At 46.8% G+C, this 24690-nt stretch overlaps 2 protein-coding genes across 2 annotated transcripts in view; both read left to right on the top strand.

Annotated features, from left to right (window-relative positions):
• Positions 1-2774, top strand: part of abca12 (ATP-binding cassette, sub-family A (ABC1), member 12) — a 63522-nt gene extending 60748 nt beyond the window's left edge. Inside the window, exons 70-71 of the mRNA XM_076040382.1 lie at positions 1280-1417; positions 1949-2774. Of these exons, the coding sequence (XP_075896497.1) occupies positions 1280-1417; positions 1949-2053 (243 nt within the window). The 3' untranslated portion in view covers positions 2054-2774. The remainder of the gene's footprint in view (positions 1-1279; positions 1418-1948) is intronic.
• A 178-nt stretch (positions 2775-2952) lies between these two features.
• bard1 (BRCA1 associated RING domain 1) lies at positions 2953-24381 on the top strand. Its single transcript, XM_076040019.1, has 11 exons — positions 2953-3152; positions 3468-3524; positions 4945-5093; positions 5955-6994; positions 7589-7669; positions 8521-8693; positions 12865-12991; positions 13070-13202; positions 15530-15622; positions 20838-20935; positions 23427-24381. Exons 1-11 carry the CDS (start codon positions 3040-3042, stop codon positions 23781-23783), a joined length of 2421 nt encoding a protein of 806 aa, XP_075896134.1. The 5' UTR covers positions 2953-3039; the 3' UTR covers positions 23784-24381.
• Positions 24382-24690: the final 309 nt, after the last annotated feature.

The following is a 24690-nucleotide window of genomic DNA, read 5'->3' as shown; positions in this document are numbered from 1 at the left end:
TTGTTCGAGAGGAGGAAAAGCATTAAATGTACACTGTAGCCAAACATCATATCACTATTATTACTATTTGTCTTTTGTGTTATTTTTCATATTTTTTGTGTTCTTTTTTTGTGGATTGTTTTAATATAAACGCCGCCTAAATTATACAGCATGTGCCTTTATCTCACATGGCTGCCACTCACAGTTTTAATGAACACTGAATCTTTTTTTGACGTTATTATCCAGTAGATCCAAGCTCAGCCTGAGCCGAGTGCTGCTTTTTTTCAGACACTTAGACAAAATCAGGCCTGTATCTGCCCCACAAGCGCATTTCGGACCGAAAAAAAAACAACTTGGGTCTGCCAGCTCTCTTTTTCCAACACAATCCTCCTGAGGGCAAATGTCTGAATCCTCAGCTGTTTGTCCCCCCCACCCCCCCATGTCGGCACGCCGGCGTCTATTTTTGTTTTCACGTCTTGTTTTGTTCTGGGCAGGGTGTCGTGAGGCGGGTTCATCAAAGTTTAGCACAGCTCCCCTGCCGCATCTTAACGCAGACTTTAAGAGGGCGGCTCGAGTGCAGCAAAACAGCGAAAAAAGTTGCGAGCTGCAAAAGCCGAGTAATGAGGCGAAACCAGACGCGGCCGCGCTGGGTCGCGTGGACGTGCAGGCTGAATGATAATTCAGCAACATTCCTCGCCTGTTACCCAACACACCGGCCCCCTTCTTCTTTTATTTAGACTTAATCATTTGCTCTTATTTATGCTGCTTTCAATTCTGTACAATGAACTTCATAGTTAGAAGCCCGTTGCTCCTAAAGCAGGGGTGGGCAAACGTTTTGACTGGTGGGACCACAGTGGGGCCGGAGCAGCAGCAGATCGGATCGATGGAGGAAAAAATATATCATGGCATATGTAGAAAACATGTTGCTTTCATGTCAATTGAAAATTAACAAAAGCGTCACAACAACGTATCTGTTTTTGAAGCCCCGCGGTACTTAGCTCTGTATTGAAATGACTCTTAAAACACTGAAAAATGGATGAAATTCAGCTATTTTATGACTTACTTCTGACTAATGTAATTTCTTCAAGTTCGGCGGTCCGGATTAAAAACCTTGACGGGCCGCATATGGCCCCCGGGCCGTAGTTTGCCCATGCCTGTCCTTAAGGCACGTCCCTCGTCAGGATTCCTCGACTTAACCCGCAGTCGGGAGCGACTGAACAGCGAAACTTTGATCCATATTCATTTCGGTGTCAACCGCTGTTGCATAACTCTGAATATTTAAACGTTTTGCTTTCCACAGGACCACCACTCCACCATGGTGGAGTACCACGTCCCGGTCGCTCCAGGTGGGGTGGCTGACATTTTCAGTCAGCTGGAGTCCAACAAGAATGCGCTGCAGATCAAACACTTCTCTGTGAGCCAGACCACACTGGATGAGGTGAGAGGAAAAAGACGACGAGGCATGATACACACACACACACAAAAGAAAAAAAAAAGAAAGGGACGGAGCGCGCTGTGTTGTCGGGGCGGCAAGCGGTGGGCGAGGAAAATAAAGGACAGATGCATGAAAACATGGGAGAGCAGGTGGAGGGCGGGGGAGTTATGACAGAGAGAGGGGGGGGAAAGCTGAGAGGGTGTGAAAGAGCGAGTTGAAAAAGTTGAAAAGAGGCAGAGGGAAAGTGACAGAGGGCTAAGCCTGAGGGGTTGGGGAGGGGAATGGAGATGAGTTAGAGCTTTAAATGCTGCCAGAGCTGGACATTTTTTTTTATTTTTTTTTTAAACCATTCTGCCTCCTCTTCCTCTGGAGGCTCTGGGATTGGAAGACAGCACAGCAGATTAAAGAGGGAAGGGCCTGTGCCAAGGGGGTCAGATTCCTTTAAAATGATTGCATTTGAATCGAAGAACAGAGACAAACAAGAAAACAGTCATGTTCTGTGTTGTCATTAACCTTCTTCGTGAACCATCGCAGGTCTTCATCAACTTTGCCATGGGAAACTTCGGAATGGAAAATGTACCGATCAACGGCGAGGATGAAAGTGACGACCCCGCCTCCATTAAAGCGGTGGATGCGTAGAAACGGATGAGCGACCTCTCTCTGCATGTGCCCAGTGTGAACTGAAACACTGCATGTGTTCATATAGAAATCTTCTCTCGAATTGGAAAGTTAGGATCAAGCCATTTGATGCACACACGCACATTATTTTTGTGAAGTATCATGATCACAATAATGGGACTGAATATGTCTTTTTTTTCCTCCCTAAACTGAAATGTTAATTGATAGCAAAACAAGCATTTGCACACTTCTCTGTGTACATTAAAAGAGAAAAAAAGAGAGTTCATTGAGTTATTGTTATTTTACTGATACGTTTACCTACATATGAAGGCATAAATCAATCGCTTAGGTTAATATTTTTGTTTATACTTTTTCTTTGTGGTTAGGGTACTGTTTACTGTCATACCATGCTAAATGCTGGCTTTTTCTGATCAAAAATATTTTTAATTTTTACCTTATTGTTGAGTGAACATAAAGTTTATGTCATCCAGAAGCTTCAATGCTCAAACTAGGAGGTGTCTGACACATATTGGTTTTAATCAACGATCAAAAAATGTAATTTGTCAAAATAAAGTATCCCACCTTTGATAAATATCCTGAATTTGCACTTTCCCTTCAACTCATATCAATATTTTAGAGTGAATGTACTGTATATTTAAAAGGTTCTTTCTCGCTTATGGACCAGATGCCTGAATGTGTCTTGCCTATTTTCATTATTCTAATAAAGCTATTTTTCAATGCAGCTGCTGTGTATTATCATCGTGTACATCTCTCACTGTTATCACCGTATTCAATTATAGAATAATATACAAATATATACAAAACTTGCACGAAAATACACAAAATAAGACCCTGACCCTACGTCATGGGGCGGGCAGGATGTACGTCATCCAACTTTACTTCCGGAAACAACTGGCGGGACTTGCAAGTATCCAGGAAGCGCGCATGCGTTCAGTAATCTTCACTGACAAGGGGCGGAAAAAAATCAGCAGTGTAGCAAAAATAGTATGGAAACAAAGTTCACAGCGATGGACGACGATGTCGTGGCGCAGAATAATAACTGGAAAAACACGAAAGAGGCCGTCGCGAACTTCCGGAAGTTGCTGGTTTGCTCGAAATGGTGAGTTTCGGGCGATTTTGAGACGGCCTTTCACGTTGACCAGATTCCAAAGTGACATAACGCGTCTACTGCGGCATGTTAGGGCCATACTGTCTCACCTACTCTCACAAAGCTGCCGGGAAGTTAATGTTACACCGTGGCTCATGTGTTACGTGAGTTTTACGCTATCTTTTGTTTTAATCGCTAAAACAACTCATTTAATTCCTCGTAATGTTGTCTGGACTTTATGACTGGGGTCAATAGCAACATCAGCGCATCAGAAGACGCTCTTGTTCTGTTCTCATTCTTGCATGTTTTGTTTCCCCACCCCCCCAGCTCGAGTTTGATGAATGAACCCGTGTGTCTGGGAACGTGCGAGCATCTCCTGTGCAGGTGAGGCGGCCCGATCTTCCCAGCAATTAATTACAGAGGGGTTGATTATGCAAACACACGGCTGATGCTCGCTATTAATTAAGCCCTGCGTTCGGATGACACGTGCGGTCGTGAACACAGGTGTGACTCGTAATCCTAATTACGATCCACTCTCACCTGCGAACGCGATGGAAGCGACGCGTCACCGCCAAGTGCGCGCGCCAATTGTCCACCGCCACAACAATGAGACGCTTGTAAGCGCTAATACGATGAGTGAAAGGTGCCTCATCGTGTCTAATCACAATTGTGTTTCTTCGGACCTCTGGACTGGTCCATTTTGAACATATAAATGAATTAAACCGTGTGGACAAGACCCAGTTCTGAAAATCAGACCTGTATGATGTCACAAAGGGCAACGATACATCACCTATACCTTTCCCAGCTTGGTAACAACATACTTCGTGATGGCAAAAACCTTGATATGAGCAGTTATAACTGTGGGCTTGATTCACAGTGTAGCTTTGTGCCTTGATCCAATCCAAGAAGTTGTTGCAAAGCCTAAATTGCGCTACGAGGCAAAATAGTTTCACTCTGCTCCGCCATTCTTTCTGCACAAGTTTAAGTGAGATCTTCTGAATATGTTTTGTGAAAAAAAAACCAGACTATATTGGCAGTTATTTACATGGCAGTTTATTGGCAGTTATTTACATGTAAATAACTGCCGTGGGGGCAGAGGGAAGGTCCATTTCAGCACGCACCAACACCACATGCAAGTAGAATGAAAGAGTTTGCATCTCCTTAGAATTGTAGTAACGACAGGACCTTAACATAATCATGATAATATTCATATTACGTTTGCATTGTTGTTATTTTGGCTGTTGTTATTTTTTTCCCCCTCCCTCTGTTACTGTCTTGATGCAAATTTCATATCACCCACAACACTCACACTCACCGGGGTTGTTTGCTCTGTGATGCAGCGAGATGTCTTCCCTGCAGCGCCTCAGTACCTGCAGCCGGCTCTTTTTTTCTTTTCTTTTTTTTCATCTCTCTTTCTAACATTTCTGTGCCTCATTTATTTTGAAAGGCATAGTGTAGGCAGGGCAATCGCAATCTGACGCAACAAGGGTGCAAATTGCTCACATCTGCTAAACTTGATGGTCACGTCAATCCAAAGCCGAGACAGTTGCTAAAAGCGACAATCGCAGTTCAGTCTTGAAGCAATGGAGCCCTTAGATATTTTAGCAGGGGTTTGTACACAGCTGGGGATGTATATCCATATACAGTATATGCATTTTTTTTTTTAATGCATGAGAGTATTTTTGGATTATTACTAATGCTACACAGCTTCTCTGCATTATATTGTAATAATTTACATTATTACATGAAATGTTAACAGCTGAGAGACAGCGCTTTGTTCTAGTAAACTGTGTCTGCTGTTCAGATCCTGTGCAGGCCCTCGAGCAGGAGATGGCTGCGTCGTCTGCCACAGCCCTGCCTGGGTGAAGGACATCCAGATAAACCGGCAGCTCAGCAGCATCGTGCAGCTCTTCTCCGACTTGGAATCCCTGCTCAGTCCTGCCGATCAACCAGGTAGATGGTTGCACCATGGAGCTGCATGAAGGCATAATTAGACGGTCTTTTTCATAATCGCGTCTACCCACATGCTTACTGGAAGGAACTGATTGAAGCATAAAAACCTTTTTTGCTTTCCCTCAATTTCGACGGTGTTAGTTGCTTGTTCCTGCGGTTTATTATCGCCATCTTCCACCCCAGCGTTCAGAGAGTGACAGTAATTATGAAATGCAATTAGCCAGAGCATTGTTTAGTTTGCAAGCAGGTGCCACGTTTTGACAAAGAACTGGGGGCCACGCTGGTGTGCAGTGGTTTATGACATTTATTGAGTGCTCTGTCCCTGCTGTCAGGGGTTATTACTGGCGACTGTTCATCATTTCAGCTGCATTAAACCATGTCTGATGCCCTTTTGTTGCCTATAACCACTCAACTTGGATCCACAACTCATACATTATCTTACCCCAGATCAACTTGCAATACTTGGAGCTCCAGCTTGGCTCTCAGCTCACAGGAGACACATTTATATCGTCCTCACTACTTTGTTTTTGTGGTTAACTTCACTCAGATCTGGTCCTGTGTGTGAAAGCTCCATAAGTCGTGTGTAATTTTGTTCTTACAGAGTTCTGATCTGATCTGTTAAAGGCCAAATTTGTGCACTTCATTTCTGCTTGCAGTCTGTGCACTTCAGAAGATTGGAATAAGGCCACATGAACCATGCCTTGTCAAGTCAGTCTTGGCTTTAGAAATTACTTCTTTGTAAGGAGCCTCAAATGAGTAAAGTGTTAGAGTGCTTTTAGCTGCACTTAAAAATTATGGAGCTGTAATTTCCTTGGTATAACCTCAGCTTTTTTTTTTGTTTGTTTTCATCACCTTGTGCAGACCATTCTCCTGTCAGAACTTTAACGCCACCTGAAAGTCCTTCTGTCAAACCAAAGAAAAACTTTAAAATCTGGTTCAGCCCCCGCAGCCGCAAAGTTCGCTGCACGGTGGAGAAACGGTCCGAGGTGACCGTCCCCGAGAGCAGGACCTCCAAAGGCGGGAACTCAACACAGCCACTCAACACGCCCGCTCAAAGCGGTGACCTGTCAGTCTTCAATTTTGCCTCGTCCTCCCAGGATTCCAGCTCGTCTTGTTCTCAGATTTCCAAAAATGGCAACGGCAAAAAGAAGGTAGTGAAGAAAACGGCAGCGATGAGGAAGAACTCTGCCACTATTTTGGCCACTAGGAAGCAGAAGGTGGAGACGGTGAGAAAGAGCAGACTGGAGGCCATCAACCAGCAGTGGTGCGTCATGGAGGAGCCCGAGTCTCTGAAGGACAAAGAAGAGGCCAATGTGGAAAAGACCAAGAGATCCAGCAAGAGGGTTTCCTTCCAAAGTCCTGCCGTGTCTGCTGAGGAACCAGGTGTGAGTTCTGCGAACCTCAGCCCAGGCAGCAGCGCCGTCGCTGAGAATCCCCCTGAAGTCAACAGCGTCCTCAGCGACCAAACCCAGACTGAGCCGTCAGGTGGCGTCGCCCCGCAGTTGAAACCACCAACGCAGAGCTCCGGCTCAGACCGCAGTCCCGACCAGCTCCACGCCATCTCTCCTGCAAAGCAGTCCCTGAAAAGAGACGAAGCAGAAGAGAAGCTTGCGACGCCGGAGACCACCCCGAAGAGGCCCAGGGCTTCCCCGGGCAAGAGGAGGAAATCCCAGATGTCTCCTGTCGTCCTTCACCCTGCACCTTCACGCAGCCCCGCGTGTCAGAGGAGCAGCGGCAGTAGCAGGAAGAAGCCGGCGGAGAGCCCGGCGCCCGGCGCCTCCGCCGGCCGGAAGTCTCCGTCGAACCCGGCCGCCAACAGCCGACGGCCGTCCCCGGGGAGCCCGGCGATGATGAAGAGGAACCACAAGGGAGAGACGCCCCTGCACGTGGCTTCCATCAAGGTAGAGCTCCAGTTCACCACATTTCATCGAGGCACTTGGGAAATACAGGTTTTTGATTGTTATTTTAGACCCCTTTGCTTTGTTTTGTAATAAATGTGAGATGAGTCTTATTCCGAACATGCGAAACGTCAGTCTACATGACAATTACGGCTAAATGTAAATTAAACAGTCATCCATCTGCCTCATTACTCCTAGTTTTTCACGTCATGGACAATTGAAGTCTAAACGTATAGAAATCAATTTGCAGACCTTTGACAATCATTTGTTTATTAAAATTGTAATAGATAAACTCTAGCAAAACACTTCCCGTGCCGCCCCCCCCCCCCCCCCCAGCCCCCCCAGTTGAGTGCAAAGATGATCAGGTGATCAGACTGTGGAGCTCCAGCCTTCCGGGAATAATCTGCCTCACAGTAAATCCTTGTAAACATCCCTTTAATCTCCCTCTGCATCCCAGACAAGGGAATCAATGGCTCCTTTTGCCGGCTATGATTGATAAATACGGGGGCGTCGTCGCTCTGGGATCAATGCTTTTGTTTGATGGCTTCTGCTCAGTGGGTTACAATTCTGACTCGGGGTTTCGTCCTGTTCCTGCAGGGAGATGTGGAGGCTGTGAAGGAGCTGCTGGACCAGGGCGCCGACCCCAACCAGAAGGACAACGCTGGCTGGACTCCTTTGGTGAGACAAAACACATTCCAAAACTTGCTGAGAATGCATTGTCTTTACTGGGTTAAATTGTGCATTTTATTTTATTCATTTTTTTTTTTAAACTAAACCCAATAATCTAAAGATGAACAGATGATGTTTCTCATATCATACCAGAGGCTTTGATGCAGTAGTGAACTCATTATGAAGTGGATTTTTTTTGTTTTTGCACTTGAAAGTCAGACTGATCACATTTGAATTGTTTTTTCCTCCTCATTAAAGACTTTGTCACCTCAATTATTCTCCTACACTGATCAAAGCCTTTGTGGTTGATTTGCAGCTCCAGTAAATCATATTTTTGGACCTTTCATTTCCAATTACTCGTCCTTTAATTCACAGAATCTGTGGTTAACATTTGTCACACTTTTTAATTTCACTTTCAATTGGCCAAGGTTGTTTAAGAATCGATAAAAGAAAAACACAATGGCGCATTTTTGCACATTCCTCTTAAAAGCAGCGTGTCCCTTTGGTTTGCCCTGCTGGAACAGCCTGGACAATGAGAAAAACCACAGCTGCCTAATTTTTGTCATGTTTAATTGCAGCACTTTAGCCCTGAAGGATTTTAACAGTTTTACTCATGAAATGCTTTCCCATGTTTTAAAAATTGCCAAGGGAACAAATGAAGCATTCTACCTTTAAAACATTCCCACAAGACCTTCAAATTAATAACCCTGACATTCCCTCATACACAATTGCAGTTTTTTTTTTTCAGTCGTTGAAATGAGAAGGATGTGATGTTTAAATGCACGTAGAGAAAGAAATGGATGAAGAGGTGGAGACGCGGACTTTTGAGAGGTTGTTTTTTTTTTTTTTTTTACTTACAGCATGAGGCCTGCAACCTTGGACACCTGCCAGTTGTAGAGGTTTTAGTTACAAGTGGAGCCCTGTTGAACACTCCTGGCTATAAAAACGACTCTCCGCTGCATGACGCCGTTCGGAACGGACGTCCGGCCATCGTCGAGCTGCTTCTGCGGCTCGGAGCCTCGCAGAACGTGCTGTAAGTTTCATCACCCGCTTGGTGTTTATAAACATAATGGATTTATTGATGATTTTGCAGCAGACGAGAAGCGGTGACACTGTAACTGGAATCTTTAAAAAAGAAAGCCCTAAAATCATGGAGGGGATTTTTTTTTTTTTTTAATGCAATCTTTATTACATGCAGTGCTCTTGCGTCACACAGCATTCAGTCATCAGCATCAATGCTTTCAGGTTCTGCATCTTTTGTACAACAGTAAAAATCAGAAACAAACGGAGCTCCTTTAAAAAAGAAAAAGAAAGGAAAAGAAAAATAACTTCATTTGATTTTTCTTAAATTTATTTTATTCATGACTTTTCATTGTGTTACATCATTGAAGTGCTTTGGCTGTCCAGTCCAGAACCGGCTTTTCAATTTCTTCAACTCGCAGTGAGTCAGGCAGACCTGCATTTTAACATGTGCCGTGCATTAGCCGTGCATTAGCATAGATGAATCGGACGATTAATCGTCCATCGTCTCCTCGGTGCTGCATCAGCATTGCTGGAACGCAATGTCCGCCAACGAGGGAGGACGTCGGCGTGATCAATAGTGGAATAGATCAGGGTCAATGTGTTGGTCAGTTATCTCTCTTTTTGAACCACTTATGCTGTTTTTTTTTGTTTTTTTTGGCGTGTGTCATGTCTTTGATGACTTTGATGGTTTGCACGAGGCAGAGGAGTCTGAAGGGAATAAAAGCAGTGGGAGGGCGTCCCCAATAACATGAGTCCAAGATGCAAACACACACACAGGGATGCCATGAATACCATGTCTGCTAGTGCATCATCCAATGGGGTGACTGACACACGGGAGTTTCTCAGAGGTGTGTGTGTGTGTGTGTGTGTGTGTGTGTGTGTGTGTGTGTGTGTGTGTGTGTGTGTGTGTGTGTGTGTGTGTGTGTGTGTGTGTGTGTGTGTGTGTGTGTGTGTGCGCTTTAGGTTTGAATGAACAGATGTTTAATGTTTATTTTTTCATTAGTATTGTTTGGGCTTCATCCTCTAAATCAGTGGGTCCACACGTCGCTGAGCTCCTGTGTTTGATTTGCTTAGCCGCTCATGGAAATGCTGCAGATGCTCAATGAACAGTTTGTATACTAATAATTGTCAGTGTAGTCAGTGCTGCCTGCAAAAATGAAAGAAGGGAAACAATTCAACAAAACAAAAATGGGTTCAACATTTCCCAGCGAGCCTCAGAGATGAACTGCAGCTCCTCGGACTATAAGTCCCAGTCCAGCGAGCAGTGCTGCACATTTGGAGGACAACAGCACGGTGCCTGGCACCCTGGTGGGTTTTGTCCTCAAATTTCAATGGTGCACGTTGTCGTTTTGTATATTTTAATACCCTCCAATGTGTTACAGTGCGCCGCTTTTCCAATATTCACTGCGACTTTTGCATTAGGAGGCCGTGTGATGTCGGGTCAGGCTATTTGTTCGCAGATTAAAGAGACGGCACCCGTAAATTGGCTCGGTCCTAATTAATGGAGGTCTGCAGGAACGACTCCTTGCAGACCTGAATTAACACCAGCTCGGTGCCTCTTATGCATGCGTGTGTCGGTTCCGGCACACTGGCTGGGAATAATTATGCTCCACACACACACACACACACACACACACACACACACACACACACGCGCACACCGGCTCAAGCAGTGAGTTTTTGTATTACTTCAGTGATATAATAAGCCAGCGTATTGCAGAAACACGTTCTTTCCAAAGATAGAATTTGTAATAAAAATGAATCAGGCGTTGATTGTTGCTTTTGGTTTGATAATCGGTAATAGAAGTTGCTGTCCGCTCCACTTCCCTTCTCTCTTCATTCACTCTAATGTTTGAGTAAACCGTCGTCACTCCAGGTGTTTCAGCCAGACATGGTTAATGTTTAATGCTGCGGCCAGACTGCACAGGTTCAGGCTGGACGTCACGCGTTAGTCTGGACGGACTAACGGCGGCCAACAGGCGTGTCGCCAGACCCGACTGAAGGACGGCGACGCGGCGTTGGGGATGTTTCAGATGCGTGTCGGGTTAAGACGACCGTGTGTGTGTGTGTGTGTGTGTGTGTGTGTGTGTGTGTGTGTGTGTGTGTGTGTGTGTGTGTGTGTGTGTGTGTGTGTGTGTGTGTGTGTGTGTGTGTGTGTGTGTGTTAAGCCTTCCAGGGTTTTAACATCGGCACGCCGTCGCCGGTTTCCTCGCCCACCGTCGGAAGCAGCCGAAAGTGGATTAGCCAAGAAGGAAATGAAACTAATGGAGCCTTCTGATGAAAATGCGTTCAGGCCTCACCTGCCGCCTCATCAGCCGCCCGCCTGCCGGTTCCGCCGTGTCTCCGTTTCAAACCTCTGTGCTTCACTCACGAAACCTTCGTGTCCGGCACTGTGTCACCAAAAAAACTGGCTTCCAAAAACAAAGAGTTGTTGCTTTCCAAATGATTTTCTGCGATGTGAACAAGCCGTTGTCTTGTTGCACTTGGAGGGTTGAGCTGGGTGAAAACGACGAGCGCTTCCCACCCCCTTTTCCTCCGGAATAGATTCCCAGCTGCGGTTTAGCGGTGACTCTGAAGAACCGCGGCCGCCTTCCTCCCACTCGGCCACTCGAGCCGAGGCTTGTGAAGGAGTGCTGGAGAGTCGGGGCTCCTCCAGCAAAGTGCTCCACGCTTGATGATTTTCCGCTGGAGATTCGCCTCACGTGCCTCCCGACGAGCCGAGAAGATTCAGGCGCAGGTTGTGGTTGTTTATGTTTGTGTGTGTGTGTGCGTGTGCGTTTTTCTTTTGGAGGGTATGAATCCAAATGAAATATTTTATGGACCAGTGGACCTATTAATTGTCCCCCAGGTGTTATCTTTGCTGACGACTCATTTTTTTAGTTTCCAAGGCGACCCTCTGGGCTCGGCTCTCCTTCGTTTAACGTCTCTTCTCCCTGTTTTCTCCTCCTTCCCTGAAGGTGACTCTCCTCCCCTCCCTCCCCCACTTGCTTTCACACAGCTCCTCCTCGCAATAAAGAGAGAAACTATAACAAATTTTCGATGGCCTCTCAAGGCAACTTGCAGCTCTGAAGCCTTGCTTGTTCACGTCAAAAAGCTTCTCTCCAGAGTGTTTTCAGCTCCTTTTATGACAAAGTAACAAATCATGGTGGTGTATAGTTGCAACAAAAGGTGGGAGTGACTCCTGCAAGATGCTTGGAAGGAGACAAAAGAGGGGATACAGGAAGCACCCGTGAGGCGAGTCACGGCGAGATGCATTAGCGTGGAGGCTGCAGCGCCGGCGCTTTCTGTCCAAATTGGATGCCATTACGATGGAGAGCGACACTGAGGGCTTCTCTCTGCCCAGATGATTTTTTTTTTTTGTCGGTTTGTTTGTTTAAATTTGTTTCATACACAGTTCAAGCTCTCGGAGAAACACGTTGGAGGTCTGGCTGCTCGTTGCTAAGAGACAAAAACCAAAGAATCGCGTCTTGAAAAGATAATGCTGCTCATTTGGTCAGTTTTCCTCCCACCAGCATGAAAGCTGCTGTTGATCCGCTCTCGCTTCCTCCTGCCGCTGGTTCTGCTCAGTGGGATTTTCTGTAACCCCTGTAATGGATGATAAATAATAGTAACATCGTAATGATAATAAGGATTGATTGGTTTATTTCCCGGTCCAGAATACCAACAACCAATTTTCTTTTTAACTTTGCTAGCTATTGAATAATAAGCCTGGTGTTGACCCTGAATAATTCATAGCAACAGCAGAAGCAAGTGTGGTGTAAAATATACTGGTCTGAAATCCTTCCATAGCTCTCATCAGTAAACGTGCAGCATTTGCAGTGAGTTGTGGCAGATGATAGCCTCATGGTTTTTTCCCCACCACTGCTATGATTTGCAGCGGAGAGCTTTTCAATTCCTTGTCACATCAAGGGAGCAGCAGGCGGCTTTATTTGTTTTTACCTGAAATATGCAGACACTTTTTCTCCCTTCCAGCTGCCTTTCACTCTGGTTTTGTACATATTTCCATTTTATTTTAAATGCATCTCTGTAAACATCATTTCACAGCTCGGTTTTTGTGTCTCTCAAACTTCTCACTGCTTTTATTCCGCTTTGCTGCAGCGGCGACCGGCGCTCGCCGACCGCTAACTCTGAAGCCACCGACGCGCGGCACCGTTTGAACCTCCTCCTCTCCCCTCCTGCAGCAATCTGGACGGGAAGCGGCCCGCGGATTACGCCGTCGGTCTGGAGATGCTCCAGATTTTCCAGGAAGCCGCGGAAGGAAGCCAGCGAGCCGCCGCGTCTCCGGGTCCCTCCGCCGGTCTCGCCGCGGTGCGTTGCAAACCGCTCGACTGTGTGACTTCACTTCCTGCTGCGTGTTGAGTGTAAAACTACCTGCTGCCGACTCAGGTGGGCGACTGTGCGATGGGGGACGGAGAGCTGGTGGTCCTGCCGAGCAAGCTGGGCCAGCCGGAGCAGAGTCAGCTGGGCCGACTGGCGGAGCTGCTGGGGGGGAGAGTGGCCGACGCCTTTTCCACATCAGGTAGCTTTATTTTTTAATTTCATTTTTAAGACGGCGGCTCTTCGCCGCCTCGTTGGGCTTCCTCAACGTGCGGAGCCATTTTGTGAAACACAATCGGGCGTCATCTGAATGCAAATTGCCTGCTAATGTGCAGGCTTAACGATGTGTGGGACCACTTACAGGTCCAATACAGTCCAGAGAATATTTGATATTTTTTCTTTAATCGAGATGATCCTTTTTCCTCCAGTGCTCTGATTTGCTGGCTTCACTGACATACGGGCCACCTCTTTTTTTTTTTTTTTCCCCACAATTTGTTTATTGACTTTCATTTTAATGAACACATTCATACAGTCAAAGAACAGAAACCCTTTTACCCCCCTCACCTCCTTCGACAAGATCTGCAGCAAATGAAATGCGTACACAAATATGAACATGCACGCAGGAACATCGTTCGCTCATTGTCTTCACCTCCACTTCCAATACACAATACCAACAATCCAGGCATGAAGTAGAAAGGCCGTCAGAAAGGCGGTGGCATCTGTCCAGGTCCGGCTCCAGGTCCAGGCCTTTGCCCATGAAGGTTCTACATGAGCGTAAGGAAAGAAGACCACAACCTGTAAAAGTCAGTTTTTCCAGTGCCAAGTTGGATGACAGTGATGGAATCCATTGACCAGAGCTCTGTCCCTGGGTCTCCCTCCATTTTAAGGCAATTACACGTTTAGCTTGTTACAGGCAGGAATGAATGAGTTTACCTTCCTTTACAGTTAATGTGTAAAAGAACATGTTTTAGCTTCAACTGTCTGTTTGGAGATTATATCAAGAACTTACCCTAACCCTAACCCTTGCCAAAATACCTTCAGTTTTCGACAACTCCACATGCAGTGTAACAGGGTACCAACTTCTTCCATGATGCAGGAATATTAGTATTGAAGTGGTGTAATTTAACAGGTGTGATGTAAGTCCTAAGCAGCCATTCATACTGAATTAGTTTGCATCTTGTACTTATAGTTTGAGTTTGGGCCAGAAGACACTTACGTTTGACTGAAGATCATTCTCCCATGCTGATAGATGAGAGAGAGAGTTTTCTCTCGCCACCTCTTTATTTGATTTTCATTTGCACGTACATCAAAAGACAATAATGTTGCTCCCTGAGCGCGTTCACTCACGACGGCTCAGCAGTAACGGAGGAGTGCTTCTGATGCCGCACGCGTCACTGTGATGCGGCGCCATCACACAGTAATCGCCGGGAGAGCGCCAGAGAGCCAAAGTAATTGAAATCATCCCTCATAAAAAAAAAAAGGAAGTTTGAAGGTGGCGTCAAGGTGATGAGTAAGCATCGGTGTAAAAGAGCTCCTCAGAAGTGGCTGAGCGCTGACTGGAAGGGACGGATGCTCCTGCGTTAGCCACAAATCAGCCGTGTGTGTGTGTGTGTGTGTGTGTGTGTGTGTGTGTGTGTGTGTGTGTGTGTGTGTGTGTGTGTGTGTGTGTGTGTGTGTGTGTGTGTGTGTGTGTGTGTGTGTGTGTGTGTGGGGGGGCCTGCCGGCGGAGAGATACGATACGATGATGGGCATTGTGTAGCTGTCGGCGGCGCTCACTTGTTAAATGAACCCGGCCCTTAACCCGTAATTATGTTTCCCCTTTGTTAAACAAAAGAGGCAAAAAAAAAAAAAAAAAAATGAATGAAAAGAAAAAAGGTGCTTTTGTATTTGACTCACCACTTTGTTTACTCAACATGGGGGACATCGGGATGAGCCTGGCTGGAAAAAAAAACCCCTCCAAAAACAACAAAACGCAATGCTGAATGAATAAAGGAGCCATTGGAACAACGTGGGGCCTTTCCGCACATTTTCGCAATCGGCGGCTTTGTTTACTTGCTTGTTCTTTACGGGGATTTTCAAACAAAACGAGCTCCTTTTAAAAGGCGAAGCTTCATAATTAGCTTTCAAACAAAACAAAAATGTGTCTGCCTTTTGGCTTGTTTGGGTTTATTGCCAGTTTAGTAATTCATTATATAGAATGAGGTTTAATCCGTACATAAAACTTTTTGGTACAAATATGAAATGTCTGTCTGTCCTGTCAATAAACTTATTTTGCCTACGTTGCTCGCTCAAAGATTGCGTTCTGAAGATTCTGCCCTTTGTGACGTCACAAAGGGGACTTGCTCAGCCTTTGTTCCTCCCTCTGGGACCCCATTAAGACCACCTTGTTGTAAAAGTTGTAGCAGGGGAGCTGAAATCAAACTTTTTTTTTGCTGGTGCCTGTAAACATGGGGCTAAATCTGCCGTTTCCTCTGGAAGTTGTGTGTGTGTGTGTTCACAAGATCGGCTGGTGTCGTCCTCTCCCTCCAGTGAGCCACGTGGTCCTGCCTGAGGGAGACCTGCCCACCACCTTCTCCACCCTGCTGGGGCTCCTCGCCGGCTGCTGGGTCGTCAGGTTCAGCTGTGAGTACTGAAACTTTGTCGCTCCCACGAGGTGATTGACGGCAAATGCATGAATTAAAAACGCATATGCGGAATGTTCCGGCTCGATGGCAACGTGTGTATGTTGCCCTTGTCGCGCTTGCTGCTGTTCACACTCTGACGTCATGATTCCAAGGTGACACGAGCTGCGTTTCCATTTGTTTTTCGCAAAGCAAAAGCGATATTTCTAGATTTTCGACGAAGTGCAATTGCAGTTTGCAGGCGTTTCCGTTGAAGGGTGTGAAGCGCACAAGCTTTAATTCTCCTAAAATCTCGTCCCTGCAGACAGCAAAAACGGTCACATGACAAAGCAGCATTTGCATTCTTTTTTTTTTTTTTGCTTTGCGATAGCCGTCACTGTTTTTAGCTTTTCTTTGGATAATTCACTTGAAGCAGCGATGCATGAACTTGAACTGAATGCATTTTCCCCTAAATTCCACTCGACAGTCGAGGTCGGGTTAAAACCAGAAGAAAACAAACCTCCGGAATGCGAAACACGCGGCGGTCCGACTGCAGCGCCGGCTGCCTGCCTTCTAATTCCTTCCGACGATTGTTGTGAAATAATTGTGTGACCTTTTGAATCAAATCAAAACATTAATGAAGCGGGCAGTGCCCGGCCACTCGGTGCCAGCAGGTGGCAGCGGCAGGTGACAGCTTTAATTAGAGCCGCCGCGGCGGCTGCCGCGAAGGTGCAGTAATTCAACTCGTCAAGTGACGCCAACGTTCGGTTCATTTTTCCTGCAGAATTACTTCTTGAATATCCGCTGCTCTGTCTGCTGCCGCGGGTATTAGAGTGCTCCTTGACGACAAATGACATTTATTTGCACTTGGTGCGTGCGTGTGTGTGTGCGTGCGTGTGCGCGTGCATGCGTGCGCTGCACAGAGAGACACTCTTTGATGAAACATCTCAGGGCCTGTGACACAAAGGAAAGTATGGAACGGTAAAGAGAACCTGGCTTTTCTCCCATGTCTGTTGTTGAGCCTTTCACCCTGGTAGACCGTCTGCAGGATTGTAATGATGTCAGGTGGTCGCGCGATGCTGACGCTGACGCGGTCGTGGACGCTGACTGTGATTTCTTGAATAAAGCCCATTTTCCCGCTTTTGTTAAGGTTGCGTGCCGCTCGGGCTGTGAAATGAAAAAGGCGCCGTTGGTCCGGGAAGAGCAGCCCGGTAGAATAGCATTACAGAACAGCAAGAGGACTTTCATTTTCAATGACTCATCTGGTTGGAGATGTATATATAAAAAAAAAAAAAATGTGTCCCCTGCGCAGCACAGTTGTCTCCTTCTTGAAAAGGTAACGTGTGAAACCTGGAAAATCCCCACTGGGTTCTGGCTCAGCTGCCTCACAGCCTCAGCGGTTTTGCTTTAAATTCACTCTTGCATGCACTAAATCAATCCGGGTTTGTTGACATCTCAACTTTACTGTAAATCAGATGAGCCTTTTTTGTTTTTAGTCTTTTCACAAAGGTGCTTCAGAGGCGTCAGCGGTGTCTTTTTTTTTTTTTTTTATCTTTTTTTCTCCTCTCCAAGGTGGCAAACTCGTGTGAGACATCAGCGTTTGATTTGTGCCTACTGCTGGTAAAGTCGCTGCTTCTTTAATGTCCTTCTGAGGTATTAAAAACATGTTTTATACCCAGCTGTCGTCTGCGGTTGCGTGCGTGTGTTGTCATGCACGCTGGCCAAGAAGAAACGAAGAAACCTTTTGTTTTCTCAGAGGCTCCACAGTCCTCAGTCGGCACGGGTAGCGAATTTTGGATGCATGTATATACACACGTATACATGTTGGCATCTGCCAGCCAATTTGGCATGTGTGTGTCAAGATCTAAAGTAGCTCCTGATTGGCTTTCACAATATAGAGGCGTGAACTAAAGACGCTCGCCTTTTGTTCTGTTTGTGTTCATTGAGGTGGAGCCAGACAAAGCAAAGTGCAGCGTGTGTGCCAAGGATGTAGCAGCCGGTGACAGGAATCCCACAAGCTTGATTTGGAGGAAGTCTTGATTTAGTGCTGCAATGGAAAGTGTATTTTTTTGTTGTTGTTCAAATGTTTTTCGTTTTTTTTTTATATTCTAGAACCGGCATTGAAAATGTCAGCAAATAAATTCTTTTTGAGTCCACAGTCAATCGCACAGCAGATATTTGGCTATTTTTCTCCCCAGCATCCTTGAACCAGGTCACCTGTTTGGTTCTCCACAATTTAAAGAGTCTTATTTACAGTTTATTTTGCCTTCAGAGACCACACACACAGAGACACACATACACCTTGTGTGTGTGTTTGTGTCTTGTGGTAAACAAGGCTGTCTGCAGGCCTGCGTCCTCGTCACCCTGATGGAATTTATGTGTGTTTGGACGGCGGCCGCGGCACCTTCAAGGGTGTCGTCACATATACGTCTATCTAGCGAGGATAGATGCACTTGAACTGTGTGTGTGTGTGTGTGTGTGTGTGTGTGTGTGTGTGTGTGTGTGTGTGTGTGTGTGTGTGTGTGTGTGTGTGTGTGTGTGTGTGTGTGTGTCCCTCTGTTTAGGAGTGCACTCGGCCCCGCCCCTCCTCTTCCCTCCACGCAGGCTGAGCACTCGACAGAGCTCGTCTCCCTCGTGGCGATCGCTGTGGCATCCGATCTGTCTCTGTCCTTGTTTCTCTGTGTGTGTGTGTGTGTGTGTGTGTGTGTGTGTGTGTGTGTGTGTGTGTAGCCAAGTTCCTCTCTGTCACCTGCCTTTGAGTGTCATGGCTGTCAGCCGGGCCGCGGCTGATCTCACCCCTCTCTCTCTCTCTTTCTCTCTCTCTCTCTCTCTCTGCCTGCTCTGTCTCTCTCTCTCTCTGTCTGTCTCTCTCTCTCTGTCTCTCTCTGTCTCTCTCTCCATCTCTCTCTCTCTCTGTCTCTCTCTCTCTCTCTCTGTCTCTGTCTCTCTCTCTCTCTGTCTCTGTCTCTCTGTCTCTCTGCCTGCTCTCTCTGTCTCTCTCTCCATCTCTCTCTCTCTGCCTGCTCTCTCTCTCTCTCTCTCCATCTCTCTCTCTGCCTGCTCTCTCTCTATCTCTCTCTCTCTCTCTCTCTCTCTCTGCCTGCTCTTTGTCTCAACACCAGCCATTTTCCAGTAAAAAAAAGAAAAATCAAAAGGCTGCTTCTCTGCTTTGAGCAAAAAAAATGGAATCTATTCCATCCAGCTCGACTGCCATTTTGGCCGCGGCGCAGCTTCATTCTTAATGACCGTCAGGCTTTCAAAGTAGATTTGTTCGCCACGACCTATGACTTTAAAGAATTCAGAAGGAAAACCTTCTTTATCCCCCAGGGGCAATTATGATATTAAAGGAGTTGGTCATATGTCGCGACTGGCGAGTGATTAACCTCTAAATCCCAGGGGGAATTAGTTGTGGCTAGTTTAAACTCTCCGTTGTGATTGCAGACCAGATGGAACGTTGCTTAAATCTAAATCCAAGGGGACTGATCAGAATCATCCAGGTGATTGGTTGGCAGGAAACACATGAGCGCCACCAGAGTCAGTCTGCAACAAGCACACAAACCACCTTTTGAATTAGAAAATGAATCGGCGCCGGCTGGTTCTGTAGCGCTTGGCACCGTTTTAGGACCCTTAAAAGGCCGCACGACTGGCAGTGCTGCTAGCTTAGCGCTGGCTAGCTGCGAATAGTGTCGCCAACTTTCATTCAGGAAAATCTAGGAGGCCTCCCTCCCGCAGTGCTCGGGGCTGTGACCATCACAGGCCAGTCGAGGTAAATCATTCCTTCAAAGAGGGTTTCCAAAAAAGTTTATTTTTCACATGGTTTGAACTCCTTTGTGACCAATAGACATTAGAATTAAGCTGGATGGTTTTCCCCCGCAGCTCCGTAGATGACGCTTTTGAAAGCAAACTCTATGGAAATGATTGTGAAGTTTGCATCGTAAATAAATTGACGTTCAAGACGACTCGGAAATGCGGGACGAACCCCATCCCCGGATCCATTCAAAACGGGACCATTGTATTGTCAAACACGGAACAATTCTGTATTTGAAGGGATGGTTGGCAACTATAGCTGTGAACCGCCATTGATGAATTGCACCCCCCCCACCTTTCCTCTCCGTCTTCCCGTTCAGATGGTCGTCACGGAGTCAATGGAGTGCGGCTCATCCGGCTGTTTACTCTTGCACCGGCTCGGGAAGGAAGAGGTTTCAGATGTTTTCATTATTCAGACTTGTGTGAGCGTAATTAGCGAATATGCTAATGGCTCCTCGGCACTAAGCGCTATCGTCCGGAGCGATTAACCCCCAGTATCTCCCCTCTTCTGTGCCCAAGACTCCGGCAGAGTCCCTGTAAATGAAAGCTGTAATTAAGGGGGGAGGCAAATGAAATGAAATGTAATTACACTTTATCCCGTGTGTGTGTGTGTGTGTGTGTGTGTGTGTGTGTGTGTGTGTGTGTGTGTGTGTGTGTGTGTGTGTGTGTGTGTGTGTGTGTGCTGTCAAAGTGTTGTAAGGCCCGGTTCGGTTCTAACTGCTGTCCAAGTTGAAGCTGATTCTCGAAAATTTCTACTCAGGCTTGATTTGATCTCTGGTATTTCTGTAATCTATTTTCTGTGATGGATCATTTAAAATATCCCGGGCATTTACTGTACATACCTTTCAGAAGAGCAGCAGCGTTCTGATCTGCGCTGCGTTCTGTTCCATCTTTTGACCGCGAGCGAGTCATTAAAATGTGGCTTTCCTCTCCGCACACGCCGCCGCTCTGTTCGGGGAAACTTTTCCTTTCTTTTCAGATGCCCTTTCTCTGAGACGCTGCATAAAAGATCCACCCCCCCCCCCCCCCCCCCGCCCTTCTCCCCCTCCAGTCGCTCTGCATAAAAGGCTGGATGCCGACTGTCACAAAGTCACAATATGACACAGTGAAACCTTAAGAGACAGACAGTGGGAGCGGGAGGAGACTCACTCTGTTCCTGCTTCAGCCGAGTCGCGTCTTGCATCATTAACGCGCCGCCTACGGCGCCTCCCTCTGTCAACAGCGGCGGCTTTTTGCCAATCTTTCAACTCGCCGGGGTGGAAAAAAAGAAAGAAAGTCTGACACGAGTTTTTGTCATCGTCTCGTGGCCGTCGCCTCGTCACTCGCCCCCGAGTCGACGTAATTAGCCGTCCGTAGCCTTGATCATTTTCTCTCTGCCCCCCCCCCCCCCCCCCGCCCCGCCCTCGATCTCCACCTCCGTCCGGCACCAGGGGCGAAGGCGTGTCTGCAGGCCGGCAAGTGGACGCCCGAGACGGAGCACGAAGCCGGAGACGGGCCGCGGCGCAGTCGCGTCAACAGATGCAGTTTGGTGAGTGACAAGCTCGCAAACACACCGGGAGAGACGACGATGCTGTGAAGAGAAGCGTTTTTCCTCAAAACGGTGCTTTGGAGTTCCATTGAGACTTGCGGGCAAATAATAACAAAAAAAAAGTTTAAATAAAGCAAAAATATACAAATTTAAAAGAAACGGAAGCAAAACATTGTCATAAATCTCACCACACTTCCTGCTGACAGAAATGCGTCATGGCCATTCACTAAATCTGCCCACCGCCCACCGTCACAGCGATAAGGCATAGTGGTGGTGCTGGTGGTGCCGCTTGTTGTTGTTGTTGTTGCCGATGATGAATGACATGCATTTTGGATGTTTATTGCCCTCATTTCCATTCATCCCGACTGCAATAATTCAGTCTCCATGTTGTTTTATCTCCCCTCAATGTCATTGCAGCTCAGGGCAAAGTGAATGTGTGCGTATTTTTCAAACTCGGGAGCTCGGAGGCTTCAGCAGAATACTTGGCTCCGCAAGGGTGATCTGCAAAGTTTGAGCCGGGTCAATAGAAACTGCTTTTTAAAGCACATATTGAAATTGTAATTTAGTGAGACAAGTGTGATTTTTTTTTTTTTACGGTGAAATATCAGTGGGTGTTTGAAAAAAAATTGCTAAAGGTTGCAGACTATAATAGCACAGCTATTGTGTTGCGCACGGAAGTGGCAATGGCTAATGCTAACCGCTACATTTTGCGTAAATTCCGTTGCTGTGAATTGTCAACAACCTGGCTGTGCGTCCAGTGCTGAAGAAGCCGGCAACATAAACACACAACCCAACATTAATATCCAATGAAATCTGCCTTTTAAACTGAATAGGATTGTGTTAGCCGGATAAAAGATGCTAAGCTTAGCTCGCATGCTAACTCCCACAATGTTTCAGCGGTTTTGAGACTTTTAAAATAATTTACAAAGTTTAACGGTCTTGCAAGTTTTTTGTTAATTGAAGAGGCAAAAAAAAACTACACAAACATCATCTCCAAACACTCGCACACCGACAAAAAGGCACCATCACCAGTTTAACACTTGCCACTGTGGGGCTCGAGTCTGCAGTTGGCCCTGTCACAGGTGTGAACACAGAGCAAAACGAATCCATGCAAAACGCCACCAGATCCTGCAGCCGAGGGGCGAACTGAGTTCCAGGCGACGTTTCGTCTCATTTTTGTTGAAGTAGGTGGCGAATGCGATGCCGGAGGTTCATCTGCACGATGGCCACATAAATGTGCGACGGATGCCCAGTGAGAATCAAAACCACTTTCCAAAATACGTAATTGTGGCAGCAGTTGAGCATTTTTTATTTATTTATTTTTTTTGCTCGCCCATGAACGTTTACAGAGCTAAAGAGGAACGAGGACGCAGCCATCGCCCAGATGGCAAAGCCGATACGGAGCAAACACGCTGCAGTCTGGCAAAGGTGCAGCCAAAATGTTAATTACTGCGCGACAATAGTCATTTTGAAAATTGTTGTCGTTTAATGGACAATAATTCCAAATGTGCCTCTGCAGTGGGGAGATTTCCTCTTTAATTTTTGCGAGTCCTCAGTGAAAATGATGATTTTGCTGCGGTGTGTTGTGCCGATTCGAGTCCTTCGGACCAGACAGGAAGTTTTGTGCTCTGCCAATTGATAACAAACCGTGCAGGCATGAGATGAAAGCACTTATTTTTTGGTTTCCATGTGGCAATTTAGCTGATCGGACTGAAAAAAAAAATCAATCAATTTATCAATAAAAAACGTGTGGCTCTGAATTTTTGACATGAGCCGTCGCTAAAAAAAAACTAAAAAAAAAAAAAAACGTTGGCAAAAGCTTTTCACACCTACGCTACAGATTCCAGCACTGTTTTTCAAACATAAATAAATAAATAAATAAATAAAAAATTTGGAGAAGGTTCCTCAAACCGCGAGTAGAGTCGTATCCCCGGTTTTATCTCTGGACTGAGGCGACGCTTTGAGCAGGGAAGGAAAACCTGCCGCATCACAGATAAAAGTAAAGTCACCGCGGAGTGTTTAGCAGGTGAGCAACACTCGCTGGGCTGTGAAAGCAGCGCTGCTACACAAACACACACACACACACACACACACACACACACACACACACTCACACTCCCTTCCTGTCGGTAAAAGACACTCTTTTGTTGCTCTCAGTCGGTGCACAGCGCCGACATTCCAGGCTGTTAATGTCGTGAAAGGACGATTCGTCAGCGGCTAAATGCGCTGAGCCTCGCAGCTCTGCTGCAGCGCCATGCGGCGAAGGACACCCATTTTAAAAGAGTTGAGGAAGACGTGTTAAAAACCTGAGAAGCCTTGTTAAACAGATGCAAAGTGATTCATTCTTTGAAGGGAGAGAGACTTTAATCCTCCCGCAACTGCAACTCACCCTGTTGTGGGCACCCGGTGAAATGTATATTTTATTTTTGCAAAAAAAAAAAACCCAAAAAATCCCCCTCTTGCGTCATGCTTCTGGTTCCCCTGCCTGCAGCTCCCGCCGCTCTTCGACGGCTGCTTCTTCTTCCTGCACGGCTCCTTCCAGCAGCCGTCCAGGGCTGAGCTGGTCCGGCTGCTGCGGGCCGGCGGCGGCCGGCTGCTGAGCCGCCAGCCCAAACCCGACAGCGACGTGACGCAGACGCTGAACGCCGCCGCCTACCACGCCGAGCCGGGCTCGGACCAGGCGCTCTGCACGCAGTACATCGTCTTCGACGGCCGCGGCGGCGCCCACCGGCCGGCTGGGGCGGGGGTGCGGCGAGGGAAGGTGTGGTGGGCGCCGTCCTCGTGGCTCATCGACTGCATCGCCGCCTTCCGCCTCCTCCCCGTGCCCGACCCTCAGACCGCTGGCTAGGCCGTTGGTGTCTTTTCTTTTGAAAGGTGGCTTTTAATCCCGGGTGATTTCATTGATAGAGCACAAGTGTGAAAATAATGTCTATAAAGCAGCACCAACCAAGTGTCCTTGGGCACCCGGTAGCCCCCAAGGACAAAGGTCTTTTCTCAAAATAGCACAATTTGGCCTAAAATGTGTTTTTATCTTGTTGCTTTTCTTTCAATGAAATCTAGGGAGGTTTAGGTGAACATTTAAAAACTGTCTAGTGTGTTCGTCAAATGTAATATTGTTTTTGTGAGAAATCATGAATATGACGAGTGTCCTCACTTGGTTGACAATAATCTATAACTCGAGAAAATGTGTTATTTTTGAAACAAACAAACTGGCCGCCCTTTGTGTGACTCTGTGTACCCAACAAGTAGCTCGCTGGTTCAAGGGGGTTGGTGACCCCTGCTAGAAAGAATCATGTTCTGTGTGTGTGTATGTGAGTGATGGTCAGGGGGGTCCACAGAGAAACTGTCTTCTGAACTTCATCTTCTTTTGCACAAATCAACACCTGGAACTGTTTCAAGAGCTTGGAATCAGGTTTTCTTTCCCCAAATGAATAAAAAAATAAATATTTCCAACTCTTGAGTCAAAATGGTGCGCACTTGTTATTTCATGCTGGTTTTTGGTTGTTTTAAAGCTTCCACTGCGAGGTTGAAGTGGTCGTCCATGGTGACTAAAGCAGCTGTACAACTGGGCCGTCTTGATGCGACTGAGGGGAGAGAATCAGAGAATCCGACCTTTACGTTCCGCTTATCTGAGCTGTTCCACTTCCACCACTCCGACCACTTCCAGAGGAGCTGGGAACCTCTAGAGGGGGGATGGGGGGGGGGGGGTCACCCTGCGTTCAGGGTCAGAGCGCCGCCCCCCCCCCCTACCCACC

The sequence above is a fragment of the Nelusetta ayraudi genome, unplaced genomic scaffold (genome assembly GCF_046127955.1).
Source record: "Nelusetta ayraudi isolate G7.1 ecotype Tasmania unplaced genomic scaffold, CSIRO-AGI_Nayr_v1 ptg000060l, whole genome shotgun sequence".
Taxonomy (NCBI): Eukaryota; Metazoa; Chordata; class Actinopteri; order Tetraodontiformes; family Monacanthidae; genus Nelusetta; species Nelusetta ayraudi.
Note: the sequence above shows the minus strand (reverse complement) of the source record. Positions and strands in the feature narration are given on the sequence as shown.

Bases quoted from the DNA above. Each gene is read 5' to 3' on its own strand.
- bard1 (XM_076040019.1), top strand. From the start codon at position 3,040: ATGGAAACAAAGTTCACAGCGATGGACGACGATGTCGTGGCGCAGAAT. The intron at 12,992-13,069 runs GTGCGTTGCAAA...CTGCCGACTCAG, and splicing joins CCTCCGCCGGTCTCGCCGCG to GTGGGCGACTGTGCGATGGG. The intron at 15,623-20,837 runs GTGAGTACTGAA...GTCCGGCACCAG, and splicing joins CTGGGTCGTCAGGTTCAGCT to GGGCGAAGGCGTGTCTGCAG.